This window comes from Polyergus mexicanus, unplaced genomic scaffold (assembly GCF_030449975.1).
Source record: "Polyergus mexicanus isolate NDT 795.1 unplaced genomic scaffold, iyPolMexi1.0 SCAF_11, whole genome shotgun sequence".
Taxonomy (NCBI): Eukaryota; Metazoa; Arthropoda; class Insecta; order Hymenoptera; family Formicidae; genus Polyergus; species Polyergus mexicanus.
Window position 1 is genome coordinate 662558 of NW_027223331.1, and position 21273 is coordinate 683830.

General features: G+C 29.2%; 1 protein-coding gene across 12 annotated transcripts in view; it reads left to right on the forward strand.

Moving 5' to 3' along the window:
- LOC138937770 (octopamine receptor beta-1R) overlaps positions 1-21273 on the forward strand; it is a 74284-nt gene that overhangs the window by 33214 nt on the left and 19797 nt on the right. The window contains exons 1-4 of one of the 12 annotated variants that reach the window (XM_070304353.1): positions 6982-7622; positions 8036-8211; positions 12763-13642; positions 16142-16448. The exons of 5 other annotated variants lie outside the window; for them this stretch is intronic. In XM_070304353.1, coding sequence (XP_070160454.1) covers positions 13037-13642; positions 16142-16448 — 913 coding nt within the window. In that variant the 5' untranslated portion in view covers positions 6982-7622; positions 8036-8211; positions 12763-13036. 6 more of the 12 variants (XM_070304354.1, XM_070304355.1, XM_070304356.1 and 3 more) reach the window with 6 other exon arrangements.

Below are 21273 nucleotides of genomic sequence, written 5' to 3' on the forward strand. Positions count from 1 at the left end.
TATATATATAATTTTTCAATAATTTTTCACTAATCTCTTATTTTTAAAGCATATTAGGAATTTGTATTACTTCCAATAATAAGATTAAATGAAATTTATATAATAGATGAAGTAAGAGTTGATATAAATTCGTATATAAATTATAATTTAAAATTTAGCCTCAACAATAGATTTGGTTCTACAATTCAATCGCAAGATTCAGAACTTTGACGTCATATCGCATTAGATTGCAACATCCGATGGATCCTTTGTCCGATGTCTCGTTGTTCAATCCTGGGTTGCAATTTGCAACTGCAACTCTCTTTCGCCAAGTTCTAGTCGATTCGTTAATTGTGCAAAGCAGATCGTGATTTTCGCAAGCATTCTTGCAAAATTAAATTTAAATTAATATATTGTACATACAACATAAAACTAAATTCAGCGTTGTGAAACTGCGTAGCAATACATATTTACTTCACAAAATTTATTTTTAATTCGACGCAAATTTTATTTCAATTTATAACAAAAAATATTGTGGTTTAATAATATTCATTTTAGTTACAGAAAAAAGTTGAATTGATTCATTTTTAAGTTAAAGTGATCAGTGGTAACTCGATAATTGTTTACATGCATTGCCGGCGGAAGTGATGATGGAATTTAATGCCGCTAGCAGTTCGTATTAAACAAATAAACGCGAAATTGGACTGCCATATTACTGACAGAATACGGGACGTGAATATGTCATTAATTAGCAATTAAATTATTACGCAGTCCTAAATATTTTAACTGTAAAATATAGATAATTTCCTAAAATGACATTTTGCTTAAGCATACGTATATATTTCTCTTATCTTTTTATATATTTTATAAAGAAAAGAGAGAGAGAGAAGAAACATGTTTTCTTTGTATTTATTCGATATTCGTAGACTTTTCTCTTTATAATTAAAAAAATAATAAAACATTCTGTTCTATATTTTTTTGTAAAATTATAACCTTTATATTATATACATATTATGATTTTTTAAAGTTTATTATTTATAAAACTCTCTCTCTCTTTCTCTCCCGTTTCGAAATAATTTTGCAAATACTTATATTTTATTTCCAGCTCGTCAACGGTACGAGTGACTGACAAAAGAATTTTATGGACATATAAATATGAAAAAAAAATAAAAAAAAAAATCATCAGATCTATCAATCGTCTAAAAAATTGACACAAACACAATCTCATTCAAACCACCATAAAACGTAAATTAAGAACGATAGCGTTACGTTCGTGGTGTGAAAAAATTGTTAAAGAATCCCACTACACGGTGCCACAAGACAGAAGGCTTATATAAAAGTTCCGTTTCTTTCCAGACAGCCCTTATATTTTCTATAATTTATACTATTTTGTAAAAAAAAATCTTAGATCAATATATTAATACGTATTGATATGATAAAAGCACGTCTTAACTAATTATATTTCTTTTAACAATTATTGAAATCACTGATTATGTGACAAATTTTATAATTTTTGACATTTGGCTCTTTAATCCAGAAAGTTTAATTCGTGTTTATAAATATTAATATACAATATTGTAATTCATATTCTTCTGCATCAAATAAATATAACAAACCTATGTGAATTTTATTATTATTAAATTACAATATTATTATATAATTAAAGAAAGTTTCTCGCGCGATATAAAAGAGAGAGAGAGAGAGAGAGAGAGACAAGAATGGTCAATACCAATATTGTTACGTGTAGCCTGTGGAATGCTCGAATTCGATTTCGAGTTCGACAATATCCGCTAAACAGAATCCTGGAATATCGCCTAAGCGACCGTGTATTGCGTCGAATCAAACATTGTTTGATTAATTCGCCGAAACAGGTAATTACGCGAGCAGTGATGGTAGTATCAAATTGTAAAGGATCATATTTTAATGCGCATTTGCTGTCCATTTTACGACATTGTTAATTGAAAATCGTCTTAGGCCAAACAAGAGAGAAAAAGAGAGAGAGAGAGAGAGAAGAGAAAAGAAGAGAAAAAAAGCAACAATGTATAATCTTAAGCTTGCAATTGTTCTAGAATATTATAATACAATATAAAAGCTTCTCTTAATATATAATTTTAAACAAAAAATGTGATTCAGAATATTCAATCAAATCTCGGAAAAATAAATCTCTAATAATTTCGATTTAATAAAAATTCAACAAATTAACTTTTAAATATTTACCATTTTCTTTCAATTTCAAGACAAGTCCACTGGTCTCGTACAAATTCTTAAATTTCGCTCTTTCCATCGTCTCTCTTCCTTCGTCTTTCTCGCAAAAAAGAATAAATTTCTCGCGTTTCAAACGGTTTCATCGAAAGAAAGAAAGAAAAAAAAAAAAAACTCATCGATTCAAAGTATTGTTTAAAGAGCATAATATATACATATAGTATTTAAATACTGCTGAAACACGCAATTTGCATGTAGAGAGTTTTTTTTACCAAACAAAAGCCGTGGAGTAAAAAAAATATTTTTCGATTAATATGTAAAAAGAAAAAAACATAAAAGTCATTCTTTCTTTAGAGGGTACTATTTAATATAAAAAAAAGCTTGTGATAATATCTTATTAATAATGATTGCCCTTTTATACAATTTATTAAAGATATTATAGATCTTTATGAAGGATAAAAAAATATATATAGAAAAAATATAATCAATGTAAAAAATACAAATATACATATTTAAATTATACATATATATTGATAAAGTAATACTCAAAATATTTAGAATATTCCTTACATATTATATTACGCAATAATTTAAAAAATAGATTATTATCGCAGAAATATATTTAAACGAATAAATGATTTCATACAAGCAAGAAATAAATTATATATTGCTTATATAATTATTCTGCTGTCGCTAGATGTCTTCTCGAGTCTTCTTCTTTTTCTTCTTCTCCTCTTTTGTTCATCTTTCGCTGCTCCTTAGTAACACTTACGCGACACTCGCGCGAAAACACTGTTAATTACAATCGCGCGATGCTTTGTACTCCGAAGTTAATTGCGTGCTTTATTATATTGCGCTGAGAAAAAGAAATGCGAAAATCGTGATTTCTTCGGCACTTAAAAAATACACGAACACGATTAATAAACCACTCGTCATGACAATACGAATATATGTAAGTTATCATATTCCAAGGCAACTTTTGTGTCATATTACGCAAGTCTATATACGGCATATTAAATCTAATATGACGTATATTTGACTTAAATACTTGAATACTTCGATTAAAAAATGGTAATTAGTCGAACGGTTTTATTCAAGTCAACAATTTTTTTTTCTCAGTGCAGGCCGTGTGGTCAATTAACTCTTGTAATAAACGATATGTAAAAGAGTATCAGGCGATGATTATTTTTAGTTCAAGTAACATAACGGCATGATGTATAGACTGTTATGAATAATACAAACATTTTATGGAATTTATGTGTTGGAGAAAAGTGCTATACTTTCAATATTAAACGTTTGGCATTATTCGATACTTATTGTATCTCAAAAGATATTACTATGACATATACGGATAGTCTCTTATCACTACCTTCCCATTCGAGCTCCGTGAAAATGACAAGATGACTGCGTGTGTATAAATCATATATATATATTCTGAGATATAAATATAAAAAATTAGCGCCAACCTGTACAACGTGTAACATGCTATGTGTATATGTGTGAAAATTGAAATTGAAATGAAATTATTAAATACATCTCCGTTTTTTTTTTGTCATATTTTTAGAATTTTTAATTAAACTTTGATAAAGTGCAAGTACAATATATTATTGCGAAAAATGACAGAATGTATCTCCATTAACAATGAAATTACTTAAATTAATAATTTCAAGCTCTTCCATAAGTTAAACAAAATTTCTAATTAATTAACTTTAAAAAGTTACATCGTCACATATAAAATAAGTTGATATTCTTCAATAATAATAAAATTATTCAAATAGAAACTTTAGTACCAGGATACGTTAATCAATTCTTAATAAGCAAACGTAAGAAAAATTGCGTAGAATAAAAAAAAACTGTATTGTCTAAAAGCGGAAATACATTTCCTTATTAACGCAATTATTTTGTTTTATTTCAATTTTTTAAGTTTTTATTTTTTTAGCAATATTTTCAATATTATTAGATGTTGAAAATCCAAAGGATAATAAAAAAAAATATGACTCAATTGAACTTTGTCGAAGACAAGTTCTAATTCTTGGCAAGAAACGTCAGAGAATAATTTATTTGCTAAACTTCGCTCTTATCACACATACGAAGATCCCAAACTCGAAGAGGGGTATCAATCTTGATATATATACGAGCCAAATATCCGTCGTAGATAACGATTATGATATATAATTTTGCGTAAAGCTCTTTCGTAATCGCTCGGCGTACGCAATTCGAGAGAGGATCGAGAAAACTTCTCACCCTCTATGATCGTTGGAATTGGATCGGAACTTTTTACTTATTACGACAACGCGCGCAACGTAAGTTTCTTTCAGAAAGCAAGAAGCTAGAATGAGGTAGCAATCCGAGAAAATCAGCTGGATCTTCATCCTCATTGATTGAAGTCGAATCTTATCATTCGCGATAACAAATAAAAAAAAAAAAAAAAAATATTATTCCTAAACATTCATTTATATTATATCAAAATTTATATATTAGATGTGCCGTATTAATTTGTTGCGATTAAATTTATATTTAGTGTTTGTCCGACATCAAATTTGAACGAAGTAACGAGAAAACCTTGAACGAGAACTACACGAAATCGCGTTCATTCTTCGTTGCGTGCACTCCTGTTTTTCGCGTGATCGCCGCCTTTCGGGCGGCTCGCGCCCTCGAGAAAGAAACGATACCCTCGAAGAAGCGATTTCGAGAGAGCGAGAGCGTGCGGTTACAGCAGAATCGTGAAGGGAAACACGTGCGCAACCTCGGTGCTTTCGCACGAAGGCCGCTCGTTGTTATTACGTGCCTTGTAAACCGATCGATCCCACGCATACGAGACTCGAACAATGATAATTCAAGAATATTTTTATTATGTATCCTTTTCGCAAACTTTTACTTTATAATATAGTTATATAAGAGTGGAGAATAACAGAGAAAGTATGGAGGCATATAAAAAAGTTCAAAATAGAAAATAAATTTATATAAGTTATTTCTTTTGTTGAATTATAAATCTGAATATATTTACGAGATATACTTATTTTACGAGATATTTTATTTTTTATATCAAAATATATCAGATTAAAATATAAAATAACTCAAAAAGTACTTAATGAAAAAATACTTTATTATAGTGTTTTGGAAAGCTCTCGATGTCAGCTACGAGATTACTAAATAAAAAATGGGGGTTTCCATTTAAGATTTTAAAGTTGACCTTCACAAGACCTTCAAATGATTTTTCAAGGTCAAATCATTGTCACCATCTTATGGCCCCCTTGAAGCCACACAACTTTTGTTTGAAACATTTTTCGATTTAACTCAGTGTTTCTGAGATATTTGAGTGGGTCCTTTAAAATGGGACACACCTTGTATATATATAAAATATAGACTTTCCAATATTGCAACAATTCTCCATAATCTTTTCGTCGGCAAATTAATCCATTGTTAACGAAAGAAACTGTTTAACGAATCGATGATTAGATTTGTTTCATGCTATTCTGCTTCTGAATACAGATAAATATAATTTTTCTATTACGTCTTTTCATTCGCGCGCACCAGATGCATCCAATGACACGAGATATTGCGAAATATGTCATCGATTGAAGCGGGAATCGTAAGCATAAGCGAGTAATGTGTCATCGAGACAAATTAGTGCATAATACGTCGCTAAGGTTGAAACAATAAAAAGCGTCATTTTTTTTCCTCGCGATCTCGAATCAAGGTTTCCTAGATTGTTACACTTCTGCATAACAAATGGTTGCCCCCCCCCCCAAAAAAAAAAACTTTTCACGAAGTAACTTCAGAATCGAAGAGATGCTTTAAATGATATAAAATGTTTTCCTTCCGTATTTTATCAAAAATATTATTTGATTCGTACGAAGTACGCACTTCTTAACATTCGAAATATTAGTGGAGTATGCTTATTTTATGATTATATAAATATCGAAAAATGTCGCTCAAAGATATTTACCATAAATTATATATAACATAAATTATATGAATAATATGAATATTATAGTATAAAATTATATTCACACAATTATTTGATCATAAATAACTATAAATTGATGCGTCTAAACTAAAAGCAGATAAGTGAAAAAAATCACATTTGCTGTTATCATTTATGCTTGCAACTGCATTTATATGCGATCCAAATGACTTAAATCCAAACGCTGTTACTTGTAAGCGGTAAAAATAAAACTCGCCAAATATTTCTTAGAAAATCGCGCGATCTCTATGTTATATAATTAGCCTCATTGACTACCTACCTTCTCGTATTTCTCGCGTTATGTCGCGTATGTATAAATATTTGCACGGTAAAGACAATGCATGTATCCCCAAGCATATCCGGATCTGCGATCATCTTGTATCATCTCGATAATAAAACTGTTCAGAGAAGTCACTGGCGAAAGCGAAACAATGAATTCATTTATTTTGCTTACATTTCTCTATCGCTACATTTCTTTTCTTCTACTTTTCATATATTAATCAAACTCTAACACAATAAGAGAAATTAAATAATTTTCGCGATTGTCGCGTATATTCAAATTCTAAATAGGATTAATTTAATAGGACAAAATGTTGCAAATTTTGGAGAAGGCGAAGATTAAGAATAAAATAAATTATCTTTAAAAAAATATTCAAAAATAATTATACCAATATGTATGTGTAATAAAAAGTAAAGGCTAGGTACAATATTACATGAAAAAAATTTCAATATTATCAAAATATGTGCATTAAATTGAAGAATCAAATAAAAATTAATATGCCGCACTTGTATTAGAAACTTTAAAAAATATATATATATTTTTTTTTTCTTTACCTAAATGTGTTGGAGTCGAAGATCGAATTAGCATTCCACAATTTGTATCTCCTCGTCTGCATTTCGGAGTGCGACAAAGGGCGCGGTACCATGCGAAAAAGAAAGAGAGTGGTAAAGAGAAAGAGCGACCGAGAAAAAAAGAGATGAGAGAGACAGAGAGAGAGAGAGAGTGAGATAGAAAGAGGGAGAGAAATACGGCGCCGTGGCGTACGTCGCGACGCTCAGTCTACCGGCGTCGTCCGAACATGTACGATCTGTCAACGCGTTACTACTTGACGACGCTGCCGCGTGAAATCGCCGCTGACAACGACCACAACGACGACGACGACGACAACGACGACGATAACGACGACGACGACGACGACGACGACGACGACGACGACGAAAAGGACAACGACGGTCTCGCCGCGACCTTGCCCGCGAAACATCGATCTGACAACATATCGCGGATTAGAAGGGAACGCCGGCGGCGTCCTAGAGATCGGTTTTATCAACGTCGACCTATTAGTAAGGGTTAAACATAGTTTAACCCTTTATAAAACAGTGACTGCTATATAAATCACTGTGGAAAACTTGAGAAAAATATCCGATTGTCTGAACACAGGGACAGTGAAATTAAGACTAGGAAGAATATTCAATAGTACGCATAATAAAATATAAGTTGTAGTGAAAAATTCAAGCAATTAAAAAATAAGCAATTTTCTCTAAGCAAAGGCAATGTAATGTAAAATTTTCCGTTATTTGCATCGCTTATTTATTATCCTATATATTTTGTTTTCCGATTGTTTCCATATTAATCGGCATAAAATAATAATGCCACAAATTAACAGCGACTGATCTTAATCACTTAAAATTTAAGCAAGACATTTTGTAATAGGTTAAAAATTTGAATTATTCAAAATTTGATATCACGCGTCTTATTTACAATTATTTATTCGTAGCTAAAAGTGATAAATAGTATTGAATACGGAATACAAGGTTAAATAAAACGTAATAATATGATATTTGATTAACTGGAACTAATGACCGACATATTGATGGAATCGATCCTAGACTGCGTCGAGACTGCGAGTGCAAAGATTGGTGCTTAATTTTAAACCGTTGAAAGTGAAGGGGATGTTATGCTTCCGAGAGTGATTTAATTATTTTAACTATTTCAACTAAGAGTGATAGAACGACAAAAAGTGAAACAGCAATTACTTCACCCTCTATGAAACAATCGATATATGGTACGTGGCTGATACGTGGTATCGATAACGATTATCCAGAAGCTATTGTGAAACTTCGCAAGGGCGGTTAAAAGCGCCCCCGTGGCGAACTCGCCGCGGGGGCGCCTGCGCTTCCCCTCTTTTCACCCCTTACGGCGTTCTTGGATGCAGTTTTTAATTTTTTCATGTCTCCGAGACGGGAAGTGCAAGATGAATAAACGAATGGTGTTTTTTTTTTCCTTCTTTTCAATATGAATGATGAAGTTTTTCTATCGTAGCGAAATCGAGAACTTCTATGCATTTTTAAACCATCTACGAAACTTCGACTACAATAAACTGTAATAATCGTATCAAAAAATTTTATCTATATTACATTCAGAAAACGAAATAAGTTTCTTCGAAGTTAACGAATAATTGATGAAAATAGTAGTATATAGTATTTATAATAATATTTATATTGATATTCGCGAAATTTCTCTTTATGATAGCATTACGATAATTAAGTGAACCCCTTTTTAATTCCTATGTTTTCTTGAAAATATTTTTTTATTCTATCTCGGTAATACTATTACTAATATTAATCTTTTTGATATATTTAATTCTTTTCAAACGAGAAAAATCTCAATTTTATATTTTTTATATCTCGTATAGAAATTTACATATTTTTTAAAAAATATTTTCTTCGCGTTTCGTTTATTTAAAAAAAAAAAAAAAAAATCCTAAAGTCCATATTTCTTTCTAAAAAAAAAAAAGCACTTTAAGTGGTTTGGAAGGGAACTCTTCAATTCTGAGTGTCTTGGCCGTAGTTCCGATCGTCATTTCTATTTACATTTAGACGAATTGGCACTCAAACTGAAAATTTCGTATTTCAGTATGACTGATGTACGAAATAACACGACAGATTATAAATCGGAAACATATGAGCACTTCCATTGCAACTGAAGACAGTTAAATCTGTTCTTTAAGGTGAATTATTTATTTTGCGGATTCTCAAATTCGTTAAATAACCGTTTAACTTTTTGTCGACGAACCTTGACGATTTAACGGTTACAAAACATTTTCCATAATAAAAATCTCGCTAGATACAAAGTATATGTAAATAAAAAAATAATATAAAGAAAAAAATAATGTTATGTTATAAAGAAGAGAAATAAATAAAACTTCATAAAATAATAAACAATGCTAAAGGGAGATCAAGTAATTTAGAGAATGTAACTTAGATGGAATCAATTTTAAATTTGATATAATAGACATATTAATAATACAACATCATTATCAAATTTCATTTTTCAATTTTTTGCTAACGCTACAAAAAAATAAATATATAAATCATAGAAAATATATTTTATATTTAATATACAATATATATATATACACACACACACACACATTACATTTCACAGTGACATTTTTGTATCAAGTGAGCAACATGCACGCACAATACGCAATCTTGTCGACAGTCGAATCGTCGATGACGTCGACACTTTTCAATCTCTGAAGAGAAGAAATCTATTGACAAATTGACAGGTAAAGCACGAATATGTCTGCCGATTCTTCGAAACTTTGTTTGCCTCAATGTTGCCTCGACTGCGAGGCATAGTAGACGAAGAAATCAATTCTGTCATTCGCCAATTGAAAGGTTAACTTAAAGCCACTGTATGTACGTATCAAATAAATCAAGTAGAAAATATATATCACAAGAAAATTTTTACCAATCGTAATCGAAGAAAAAAACAATGGTGTTAAACAATATCCGATAATACATAAAGATAAACAAATATTGTAGAAAAACGAAAATACTCTTTTGGCATAATCGAAGAAAAAAAAATTAATTTATATTTTTATTAAAAATTACAAAATATTTATTCTCGAATATCGAGTATATTAATTGGTAAATTAAAAGAGTAAATTATAAATATAATACTAATTTTATAACTCGTCAAAATAAAACAAATTGAAGACTTTTATTCGCCCGTTTCCAAATATTTAATATCCGCGTCCTATTTCTTTCTCTTTCCTGCCATCCTCTTTCGTATTGTAATTTAATTTTCAAATAAATTTTTCAAAATTGCTGGGAGATAATGATGATGTTTCCTCCTTAAAATGCCGAATCTAAATATCTAATTATCGTTAACTTTCCTAGTCGTTGTTATTAATGGTAAACAAGCGACACTAACATTTCATGCGTACATATTTATACGTATATGCATAGTTCGCAATATTTAATATGGAAAAACTAGAGCCATCTTTATGAATATTGTAGTATGTAAATCCATTGCCTCGATGAGATCAAATATCCGCGTAGACCGCGTTATTAATGTTTAATGTTTAATAAGGAAATATCTCTCCCAAGAGTTGCCGCGAAACTCGAGACACGATTCTCCTTGATGGAGAAGCGACGCCCAATTTGCACTCAAACAAGAAAATTGCAGTTTTATTATCGTGAAAAATCTTACGTAATCTTCGCAACAGCATCACTACAAGATAAATTATCATATATATAAATTTCATTATAATTAACATATAATTTCTATATAAATGTAATATAAATAAATTAAAATAATAAATATTGTTCTCTCTCTCTTCGAATACGATAAAATTTGTCATTTAAGAAAACTCTAAAATTTATATATAATCTATATATTGTATGTATGTAAATTATATATAAATTTATATATAATATAGCAATCGTTATTAATTATTACGTATTCGTTATAATTAATCGCACAATAAAAATTTATACCTATAAAAAATATGGAAAAGAAAAAAGTTGCCCCTATAAATGCGTGAAATCATTTGTCTTAATTCGATTAGTAAATATATTGAGTGTTGCATGCAATTTACAATTAGTTTTGCTCCGACGAAACCGCGGATGCGCGATTACGGTAAATCGGTTTTCGAAATTGCAGTAATTGCTCGAGGACCCTCGTTGCGATCAAGTTGTCTTCCCAATATTGGGGAAGTTTCACGAGAGAAGATCACGCCGATATATGTACAATACGTCATCGATGTCTCCGTCAATTTCATCATAAACGTAAACAAACTTTCGGCGATTAATAACTATAGTCACTTTTCGAATTTCCAAGAAAAATTTGATATATTGCTTAATCAGTCGCAAGTTAATAACTTTGCTACAAAGTTTTAAGCTACTTCTACGCGTCCTTACGAGGTGGATTATCTAAAAAAATACATTTTAATTTTTCTACCGCTTCTCGTTGAGGATATGAATTTTCAATATTATACATTTGTTATTGAATATTAACGTATAATAATTTATAAATATTAGTTAAGAAAAGAACACATTAATAAACATAATAAATATAATTAACATAAACACAATTAAACATTAGTATATTAAATTTAATCTTGATTAATAAAAATATAATATTAAAATATAAGAGACATTAAAATAGAAATAAGAAAATAGAACGAGCAACACATTAAAAAAAATACAAAACCTTAATATTAAATTTTAAAAATAAAATATTAATTATATTGAAATTGAACGTTACATTAATGTTGGTAACATTGATTAATGGCACTTAGATTGTTATTTGGTACAAATCATTGATATAATATTTTAATCAAAAAATTGAATATCGATATGCCGACAAAAATGAAATAAATGAAAAATTCATCATTGTAATGATTCGTAAATATGTCTGTAATAGGATTCATACATCGAACCTTAAATTCACAATTCGTCGATCTGCCGTTAAAAGAGCCGAAAGAAACCCTAAATTATACGTTCGTAATCATGAATATAAAACGAAGCGGTACCAAGAAAGCGAAAGAGAAATCGTTGATGGAACGTTCTCGTCGTCATAACGATCGTGTCTCGTCGTTAATAATACAGTCAGATGTATTTACAGATAATACACTCGCAAGGGCCAAGTGGCATATATAACGACCAATGTATGACTCGTATGATTGTAATTTCGACGTCTACTATCACGATGAGTAGCTCCGAGATGGGGACGAAAGTTTCCGTGAAAAAAGTGCCATTACCCACATCCACGTGGGATTTATTGCCTCGTTTTTTGCTCCTTTGCGATAGATTATCCGACATTGTTTTCATCATATTTTCAAATGTACAAAAAGAATAATCAAGGATAAAGACAGTTAGAGAAAAATTAATGTATGTATATATATATATATATATATAACTGTTCATTATATTGTATTTAATGTTAAAAATTTGGTTCAATATCTTTTATATATATTTTTTATCCATTAGAATATCTTTTTTGTTAATTAATTTGATTAAATTAATGTTTAATTATTATTTTATTATTTTATTGCAGAGATATTATTTTATTATTTTATTGCAGAGAAATTTCTTATGTCTCTTGCATAATTTAATTAAATATATTTTCGCATTTTTATATTTAAAAAAAAAAAAAATCAAAAAAATCAATTATCTTTAATTAAACAATATTTTTTCGTTAAATTTAGAAACAGATTATATTAATCATAATTTAACAATCAAAAAACAATGAATGATTAAATTTTAAAAATGCAAAGAATTTCGCGAATAATATAAGAATTATAAGAACTTTACTTATTTTAAAGCAAAGTTATGTCGTTTCTCCAAATTTAAAATTAATTTGAATTACTATGAAAAGTGATTGTGATAATTGGTCAATTGGATTACAATGGATAAACATAGTTGAACTTGAAATGACGTTTAAGTGACACTTTTACATATAACATGAAAAATTTGCCTAAAAACACGAGATACTTGAGTCACCATCATGAGATGAGAAACGATTGTGGAAGACGACGAACTTGTCAACGGACCTTCGTAAATAGATACTTAACATGATATTGCGACTTCCGGTCTGGGATGGAAGTCAGTGAGCCTCCGGACGAGGAGGTAAACCACCCAATAGTCAGACTCAATCTTTCCGCGAGCTTCGAGGACGCTTCTCATTTTCAAGACAATCCAGACATTGTCACCGAATCAAGCAATGTCACATTGATCGCCTTTAAAGGTGTCATAATGATCGGCATTATCGTCAGCGCTTTATTAGGCAACGCATTGGTGATCGCAAGTGTCAGGAGACACCGGAAGTTACGAGTGCCCACCAATCGTTACGTAGTGTCCTTGGCAATGGCAGATTTTCTAGTGGCAGTGTGTGCTATGACATTCAATGCTTCCGTCGAGCTTTTCGGGGGCAAATGGCTGCTAGGAAGCATTATGTGCGACGTGTGGAATTCGATGGATGTATATTTTAGCACCGCTAGCATCCTTCATCTTTGTTGTATTAGCGTCGATAGATATTACGCGATAGTCAGACCGCTCGAGTATCCGGCTATTATGAGAACTGTGACAGTTACTGCTATGCTAAGCAGCGCTTGGATATTACCGGCCCTTATCAGCTTCATACCCATCTTCATGGGCTGGTATACTACACAGCAGCACCTGGATTTCCGCCGGAAAAATCCGCAGGTAGCAAAATCCAGAGCGATAATTTGATTTCAGAGTTTAAAAGTAGATTTATTCTGATTACGCTCATTTATTTTTAATCTTGATAATAATTGACACACACACACACACACACACACATCTCGCATCCTTCATTAAAATAGTTTCTTTAAATTACAATGCTTTATAAATATTTACCATTTTAATTTATAATCAAATTTTTGGGGAAAAAAATTTGTATTTTTTAGAAAAAATTTTTTATTTATAAAAATTTCATAGATTTAATTATAGTTTGAAAACGTAAACTTTCAATATTATCTTATTAATCTTTATCGCCGAAGTGCAAACATCGTTCTTCTGCAACTTTGAAATATAGATTCGATGAAATAATATGTCGAACGGGTACAATTCCAATGCGAATCAAGATATTATTTCGCAGAACGCCTAAAACTTTCATTTATTAAAGTGCTTCTAGTTCTCTGCTTATCGCGTTCTCTCACGAATTATATGAGGTGACATAAAGAAGCGATCCCTCATTTCAATTCCCCTATAGTTTTTAATTGCACACCCATCTCACGTTATTAATCTATTTATCGTTTTCCCGATCCTATTATCTATAATTTATATTCAACTCACATTCGTGACATTGGCTATTTTATTTAGAAGATATAGGTAGCATAGAAAGATTAATATCTGTATCACGGAATTGATCAAAAAGTGCTTCAGAAATAATTATTAATTCAACGAGATTATTTTCCCGAATACAAATTTTCCACTCGTAGAAATATTTGGGCAATAATTGAATAATAAACATTATACAATTCTATGATGTATTTTGAAAAAGAGATAATTTCTAATTAATTTATATTCAAAGAAATTAAATGTAATTTATAAATATAAAATAAGTGCCAGAATTTTTATGATAGTAAAAGATTTAGATGATTGTCTGAAATTATTTTCGATAATAAAATTATAAAAATTGTAGCAAAATAATAGAACGGAAGAACATGATAATATATTAGTAGAACACACATCAGAGTTGTAAAAATAAAAAGAGAGATATTATATCAATTATTATATTTATATTAGAGCTGTAAATTATTGATTTCTACTCGATTACCATCGCAAAACTGCCAACAATAAGGCTCATTTGTCACAAAAATTTTATTGACTATTATAAGTTACTAATTACCGGAATTCGAAATTTTATTAAACTTCAAAAATAGAATCAAACTAATCGCTACATTTATCACGTATACTTCTAATAAAGGTGTCTTGTTTTCGCAATTGATCGTATTAATAACAATATTAATATCAGTCCCAAACAGGAGGGGAAATCAATTGAGTATCGTAATTTATATTTTGTTATTATTTTCTTAACTGGCATCAATATAATTATTTACAATATTCTTTGCAATAAAAATATCAATTTGGAATTTAATAAATTTCCAAACAAATTAATTGTAATATTTATCATATCCTCTCTCCAATAATATATTTTATCGTTAAACTCTCTCGTAATTTGTATTGTATTACTATATCCTTGATTGGCATCAATGTAGTTATTTACGTTGCCCTTTACTTAATAAAAATATCAATTTAAAATTTAATGAATTTTCAAATATAACATCAAATTAATTGTTACATTTATTTTTACTTCAATTAAAATTAAATATTTTTATGATTGAGTTCTCGTAGTTTCGATCATTATGGAAATTGTAAGCATTATTTTTCAGCTAATATCGATCATTTAATTATAAAGAAATTAATTATATATCATAATTTATACTAATACCGTGTCATTTTTTAAAGTCAATTATATAAAAGCCAATAAAGATCAATCGCGTTTGAAACAGGGATGTTATTTTCAAAGTGTTTATGATTAATCGTGTATAATTATTAGTGTCAGTTATGTCATATTATTTAAAAAAAAAAAAAAGCAATTTATTAGCGTTGGAATTTCAGTGATAAATCAGCTAGCATTCTTTAAAAAACATGAGAAATTTGAGAATTTTGAAAAGGAAAAATAAATCGCACGCGATATAAAACAGAGAAACAGAAGAGAGAGAGAGAGAGAGAGAGAGAGAGAGAGAGAAGCATATCCTCTTAAATTTCACTATAAAAATATTTTCAAATTTTTAACTTTTTAATGACTTACTCTAGTGATTCTTTAATAGCGCAATTTTGATGATTTTATTCCCAGATAAGTATTATATTATTAACGCTGCTTTTTTATTGAGAGCGATAAAAAGTAACGATGATTTATCCATCTTCGATTCGTTTAATTCGGATTTATTAATAATATATGTCAAATCCACCGGATTCTTTTTTTATTCTCAACAGTTTTTTGAGAATTGAGTTTACGCAGAACTCTTATAGATTTCATGTTTCATAGAGTCCAAAGTCATTTAAAAACACATTCTGGTTTATACAATATATAATCCAGGAAAGAAACTCCGACTATGTACCTATAATTCTACGCGTTTCGTTTCGATTGAAAGCTTTCGGCTTCTGCGATCATAGATCTGCATGTTCGTGGTGAATCTTCCGTACGCGGTGATCAGTTCCTGCGTGTCCTTCTGGATCCCGGGTATTGTGATGATCGTTATGTACTGCAAGATCTACAAGGAGGCGATCAGGCAAAGAGCGGCCCTTAGTAGGGCATCCAGCAGCACGATATTGAACAGCGTTCACGTGCGCCGTTCCTCCGGCGGCTCCAGGCATCACTCCAGGACGTCGCATCAGCTGCTGTTGCATCCGAGCGATGCTAGCGATTACGGAAGACCGCTCTCTTATAGGGCATCGGCGGCGGAACTCAACGTCGAGAACGGTGAGTGCGAAAAAGAATCAAATGAAAGAAAAAAAATATAAAATAAAACAAAATAAAGTTTAAAAAATAGAGTAAAAGAAAAGCTAACACGTAAAATACAAAAAAAAATCAACAAGAAATATATATATAAAATAAAAGATAATACATATAAAAGATTGTGATTCTGAAAAGAGAATAAGCTGATGATGATATTTGATTATTTGAGAATGTACATATTATAAATTTATTTAATGTGTTTTGAGATTTGTGAGATTCAATTTTGAAATATCTATAAAAATCTATAAATATATAAATAAATAGAAATAAAAAGAAATGTTCTAAAGAAAATGTTGTAAGATTTCGACGCCAAATCTTGTACAACGAATGTACGGAAAGCATTCAAGCGAAAATGGTGTCCCTCAATTATCGGTGAAATTGAGCGGTGGCGAATTCAATTGCGTTTCCCTTCCCATCTATCTCTCGTCCAAAAAGCTTTAATGCACGTTTCGACCGACGTACACAAAGCGAAGATTATTACTTTAGCCCGCGGCGATTTGCCTTTTTCTCTCGCTTCGGTCGATACGTCGAAACCAACCGTGTAATCATCGATCCAAGGAGAAATTTCCTTCGAATTTCGTGGCTGAATGACACGCGGTGTAAAACTGCACGGCTATTATTATGTTGGCCGCGTTAATGATACAAAGAACATTAATGAAACTCTCCCGACACGTGGATTATACCCCCTGTACATGTACACACACACGCTATTTCATTATAACAATAATAAAGTTACTTTTCTTTCACGTGTAGATTCTAAAAATAATATTAAAAATTTAATTTTAAAAGAATTGTCTAAATTTCATATCTAAATATATGATATTCTTATATTTTATGACAATTTCAAATAACTAAAATATAAATAATTATAAGAAATATATGTATATATATATATATATATATATATATATATATATATATTTTACTATTTAAAAAACAAGAATCTAAAGCTAAAAATCTATAATACATTATTTTAAAATTTTTCAAAATTGAAAAAAAAAATATAACGTATAAATACAACGAATAAAAAAAATACATAAAAACCCATATTTTTATTTGAATAATTTAGTTTTAAATAGCTTCGTTAAAACGCAAAAATTTTTCTAAATATAATTATATTCATAAAAATGTCAATGCTACGACGAAATAATGTTCATATTAAAACTTTGTAAGAAATATGTAATAAAATCAAATAAAATCAATTTATTTCCATTTGTATCGGATTGACGATTAAAAGCACCTCTTTATAACTCAACTTAATTTAACCATGACAGAAGTATTCGAACACAAACGACGTATGAAGATCGATAAAGCATTTAATTAACCTTTAAATTGTTGGAAATGTCGGTAAGCAAGCGATTATAAATACAAGGCTGTCAGAATCCGATTTTAAAATAAATACCGCGAATTACGTACCATATCGAACATCCGATATCATAAATATGATATACAACATGTCCTAGAAATTTTTAACATTAACAATTGCGACTTTAAAGACAAATACTTCGACAAATTCAAAATAAACCTACCTCTTTAATCAAAGTTCTTTAGAAAATATTAATTTAATTATATTTTTTAAATGTTAAATACTAGATAAAATTGATACAAAATAAAACTTAATGTCGAAAACAAAGCTAGTGTTAAAAAATTGATAAAGTAAAATTTCAAATAAATAAATGTGCGTATAATTTCTAGTAACAAAAATTTGTTATTCGCTTACACGCTTAAATTAGATATATTTTATTTATAAATCTTTCCATTTTTAATATCATATAAATCTAGAAAAAGAAATAGATAAGTAAAGACTTAAATTTAATTAAAACATCAAGTGTCTTTTGCAAAATTGAATGTTGATATTTAAAGTTGTGAGTTTGTAAATTTTATATGTATTTATATTGTATTTAGTTTTGACTAATGTAAGTTTCTCAAAAATTTTACACCAATTTCCAAATTTTCATAGACAGATTAAATTATTTATTTAATATCATTAAATAAACTGTTTCTAATTAACTTCTTAGAATTAAATACTTTTCAATTAATTCAAATCTATATCTGTATTTTTTATAATTTTTTTTTTTTTTTTTTTTTTTTTTTCAAAATATTGGAATATAAAATATCTTATTTCAAGCTATTTTTCTTTATATAGTCACCGATATTCGCGACCATGAAAAGAAATCTGCAATATGTAAGTTCTGATATAAATCATATCATCACAACGCGGATTTTTATTTCCAGAGAGTATCTTTATCTTGTAAAGTTTTATACATCATAGATTTTATTTTAGGAATATATCCGACACAAAATATACCGTATTGATTGGTATGCTGTCATTATGGCACAAATGTTATAAATGCCATTTGTCGCGTTAGAAAGCGATTACATTTAGAAACGCGAGTTTAGTGTCGAAACAAATTAATCGAATAATCTATATTATTATATTATGCACAATAATTTGTCCCGATCAACACGATTCACAATGACACCGACGTAGTATTCTATTCAAAATGCACGTCCCACGGCGAATTTTCCGGCTATTATTTTCTCCATTCTGAAAAATAGTGACGACAGTTCCATAAAAGAAAAACAAAAATTCGTGTATATTTTTTGCAACGTTTTATATCTGATCGCGTAGAGAAAAGCGTAAACATTCATGTCACCACAGATTTTCCGCAAATGCATTTTGTGATTTGCACGTATGGCAAGTATTGCGGTGGAGTTCCGGTGGATTTGCTGAATATAAAAACTGGTTATACATCGTTTACTAAACTAAGAGACATAATGGTTTCTTAAGATATAAAAATATAATTTTTTTCACATACAGAAAAATTATTGAAAAAGAAAGAAAAAATGAAAAGGTTTGATATTGCAATCTCTAAACAATAATCCAAAATAAGATAATTATCAAATTATATTTGTAAAAAAAATCTGCATACGATATATTGAATTCTAAAAATTTTAAAGAAAATTTCCGTGTGTATATTTTTAAATATTAATAGATATATTTTATATTTGTAAAAATGCAAGATTTTAATAACTTCTAAGAAAATGAAGAAATTGAAAAATTTTATTATATTTTCTACATAATAAATATTCTCACAGAAATTTATTTTAATTGTTAAATAACATTTCCAATATTTATTCGAAAATCAAAATTCGGCTGTCATCGATTTCGTGAATAATTTCAGCTCGTGAAAAATATAAAACATTCGAGCGGAAAATTCACAGGTAGAGTAAAATGTTTATCATAAAAATTAAAATAAACTTGTATCCCGTTCGATTTCCCTTTAATATTCCGGCGCGATATTACACTTCTCGCAATTCTCGCATCCTCAAAGCGACGTGCTTGAAAGTTCGCGACATTCGTTCTCTCTTCATCTCTCTCCAATCGTTTCGCTCGTGAAAATAACGTCGGAAAGTCATGTTTCTAATTCTGACATGTAATCCGTAGAGTAGCTTACTCGATGTTTGCGAGCCAAGTATGAACACGTCTAGTAATAGATCATGTAATCTAGTAATAGATCATCCCCAGCAATGTATCATGTTATACTCTACATGCGATAGTGTCGATAACATTGGATTAAATATAAAATAACTGCATATAATCTCTCTCTCTCTCTCTCTCTCTCTCTCTCTCTCTCTCTTATTCTCTATAATAAATTTTATAATTCCTAAATAATAAAATAAATTTCTTCTATGATAACATATATCAAATAATATCAAATAAAAAGATTCTATAAATAAATCTCTATTTAAACTAAAAAATAAAATTCTATTAATAATTTTATAAATATATTTTGATATATCCTAAAAAATGAAACAAACTTTTGTGTAATAACGATATATAAAAATTTTCTAAAGAGTTTTTGATTAAAATAAAATTCTAAGTTATATAATAAATAATAAAATAAAATTCTATGAATGAATCTATAAACTGTATATATGTATATATTGTATGTACAGAAGCTCTCTATATCTTTCTTTCTTCATGTGTAAATTTGAATATTTTATCAGAAAGTTTTTTTTTTTTTTTTTTTTTATATAAAACTAATTCTATATATAAAAAATCAACGCTTAAAAAAAACGATTTTTACGATTTTTTAAATAAATAAAGTACGTATTATAAAAATATCTACATAGTATATAATAAGTTCTTAACGTAATTTATTTTAATTGTTCAAACAGTGGCTATAAACGGAGTACCATAACAGAAAATTGCAACCATAATTGTCGAGAAATTCCCATACAAAGATCTTTTAAAATGACATTTGTTTTCAAAAAGCTTTATTTATATTTGTAGTGAAAAATTTCGAAGATTTTTTATATTCGAAAATGAATAAACACGCACAGACTTAAATACCAACATTTCATAAATGCATCCAAATACATATCAAAATAGAGATATTTCAAAACAATGCACGATTTTGCTGTGGAATTTTCGTTATTCAACAACTCTTCCGCTTATCCTCTCTCGGGCGTTTATCAAAACTTTGCTCTCGTTTATAAAAGCACTGCTAAAAAAAATTGGCATCGCTTGCAAAATTCATAAAATATCTAACAAAAATATTTCACACCTGTGGCGATCCCGATTGGTACATCGCGTCTCGTCTCGTTGAAAAAAGTACTATTCCATAAGCAAGATATGGAAATATAAGGCATATTAAGCTATGTAACGATAAGCCAAATTATCAAAACATAATAAATTATATATGAAAATAATTTGCTAATTTTTTGCTATTTTTTTCTTTGCAAGGTTATTCCTTTATTTTAATTATTAAAAAGTTACAAAAGG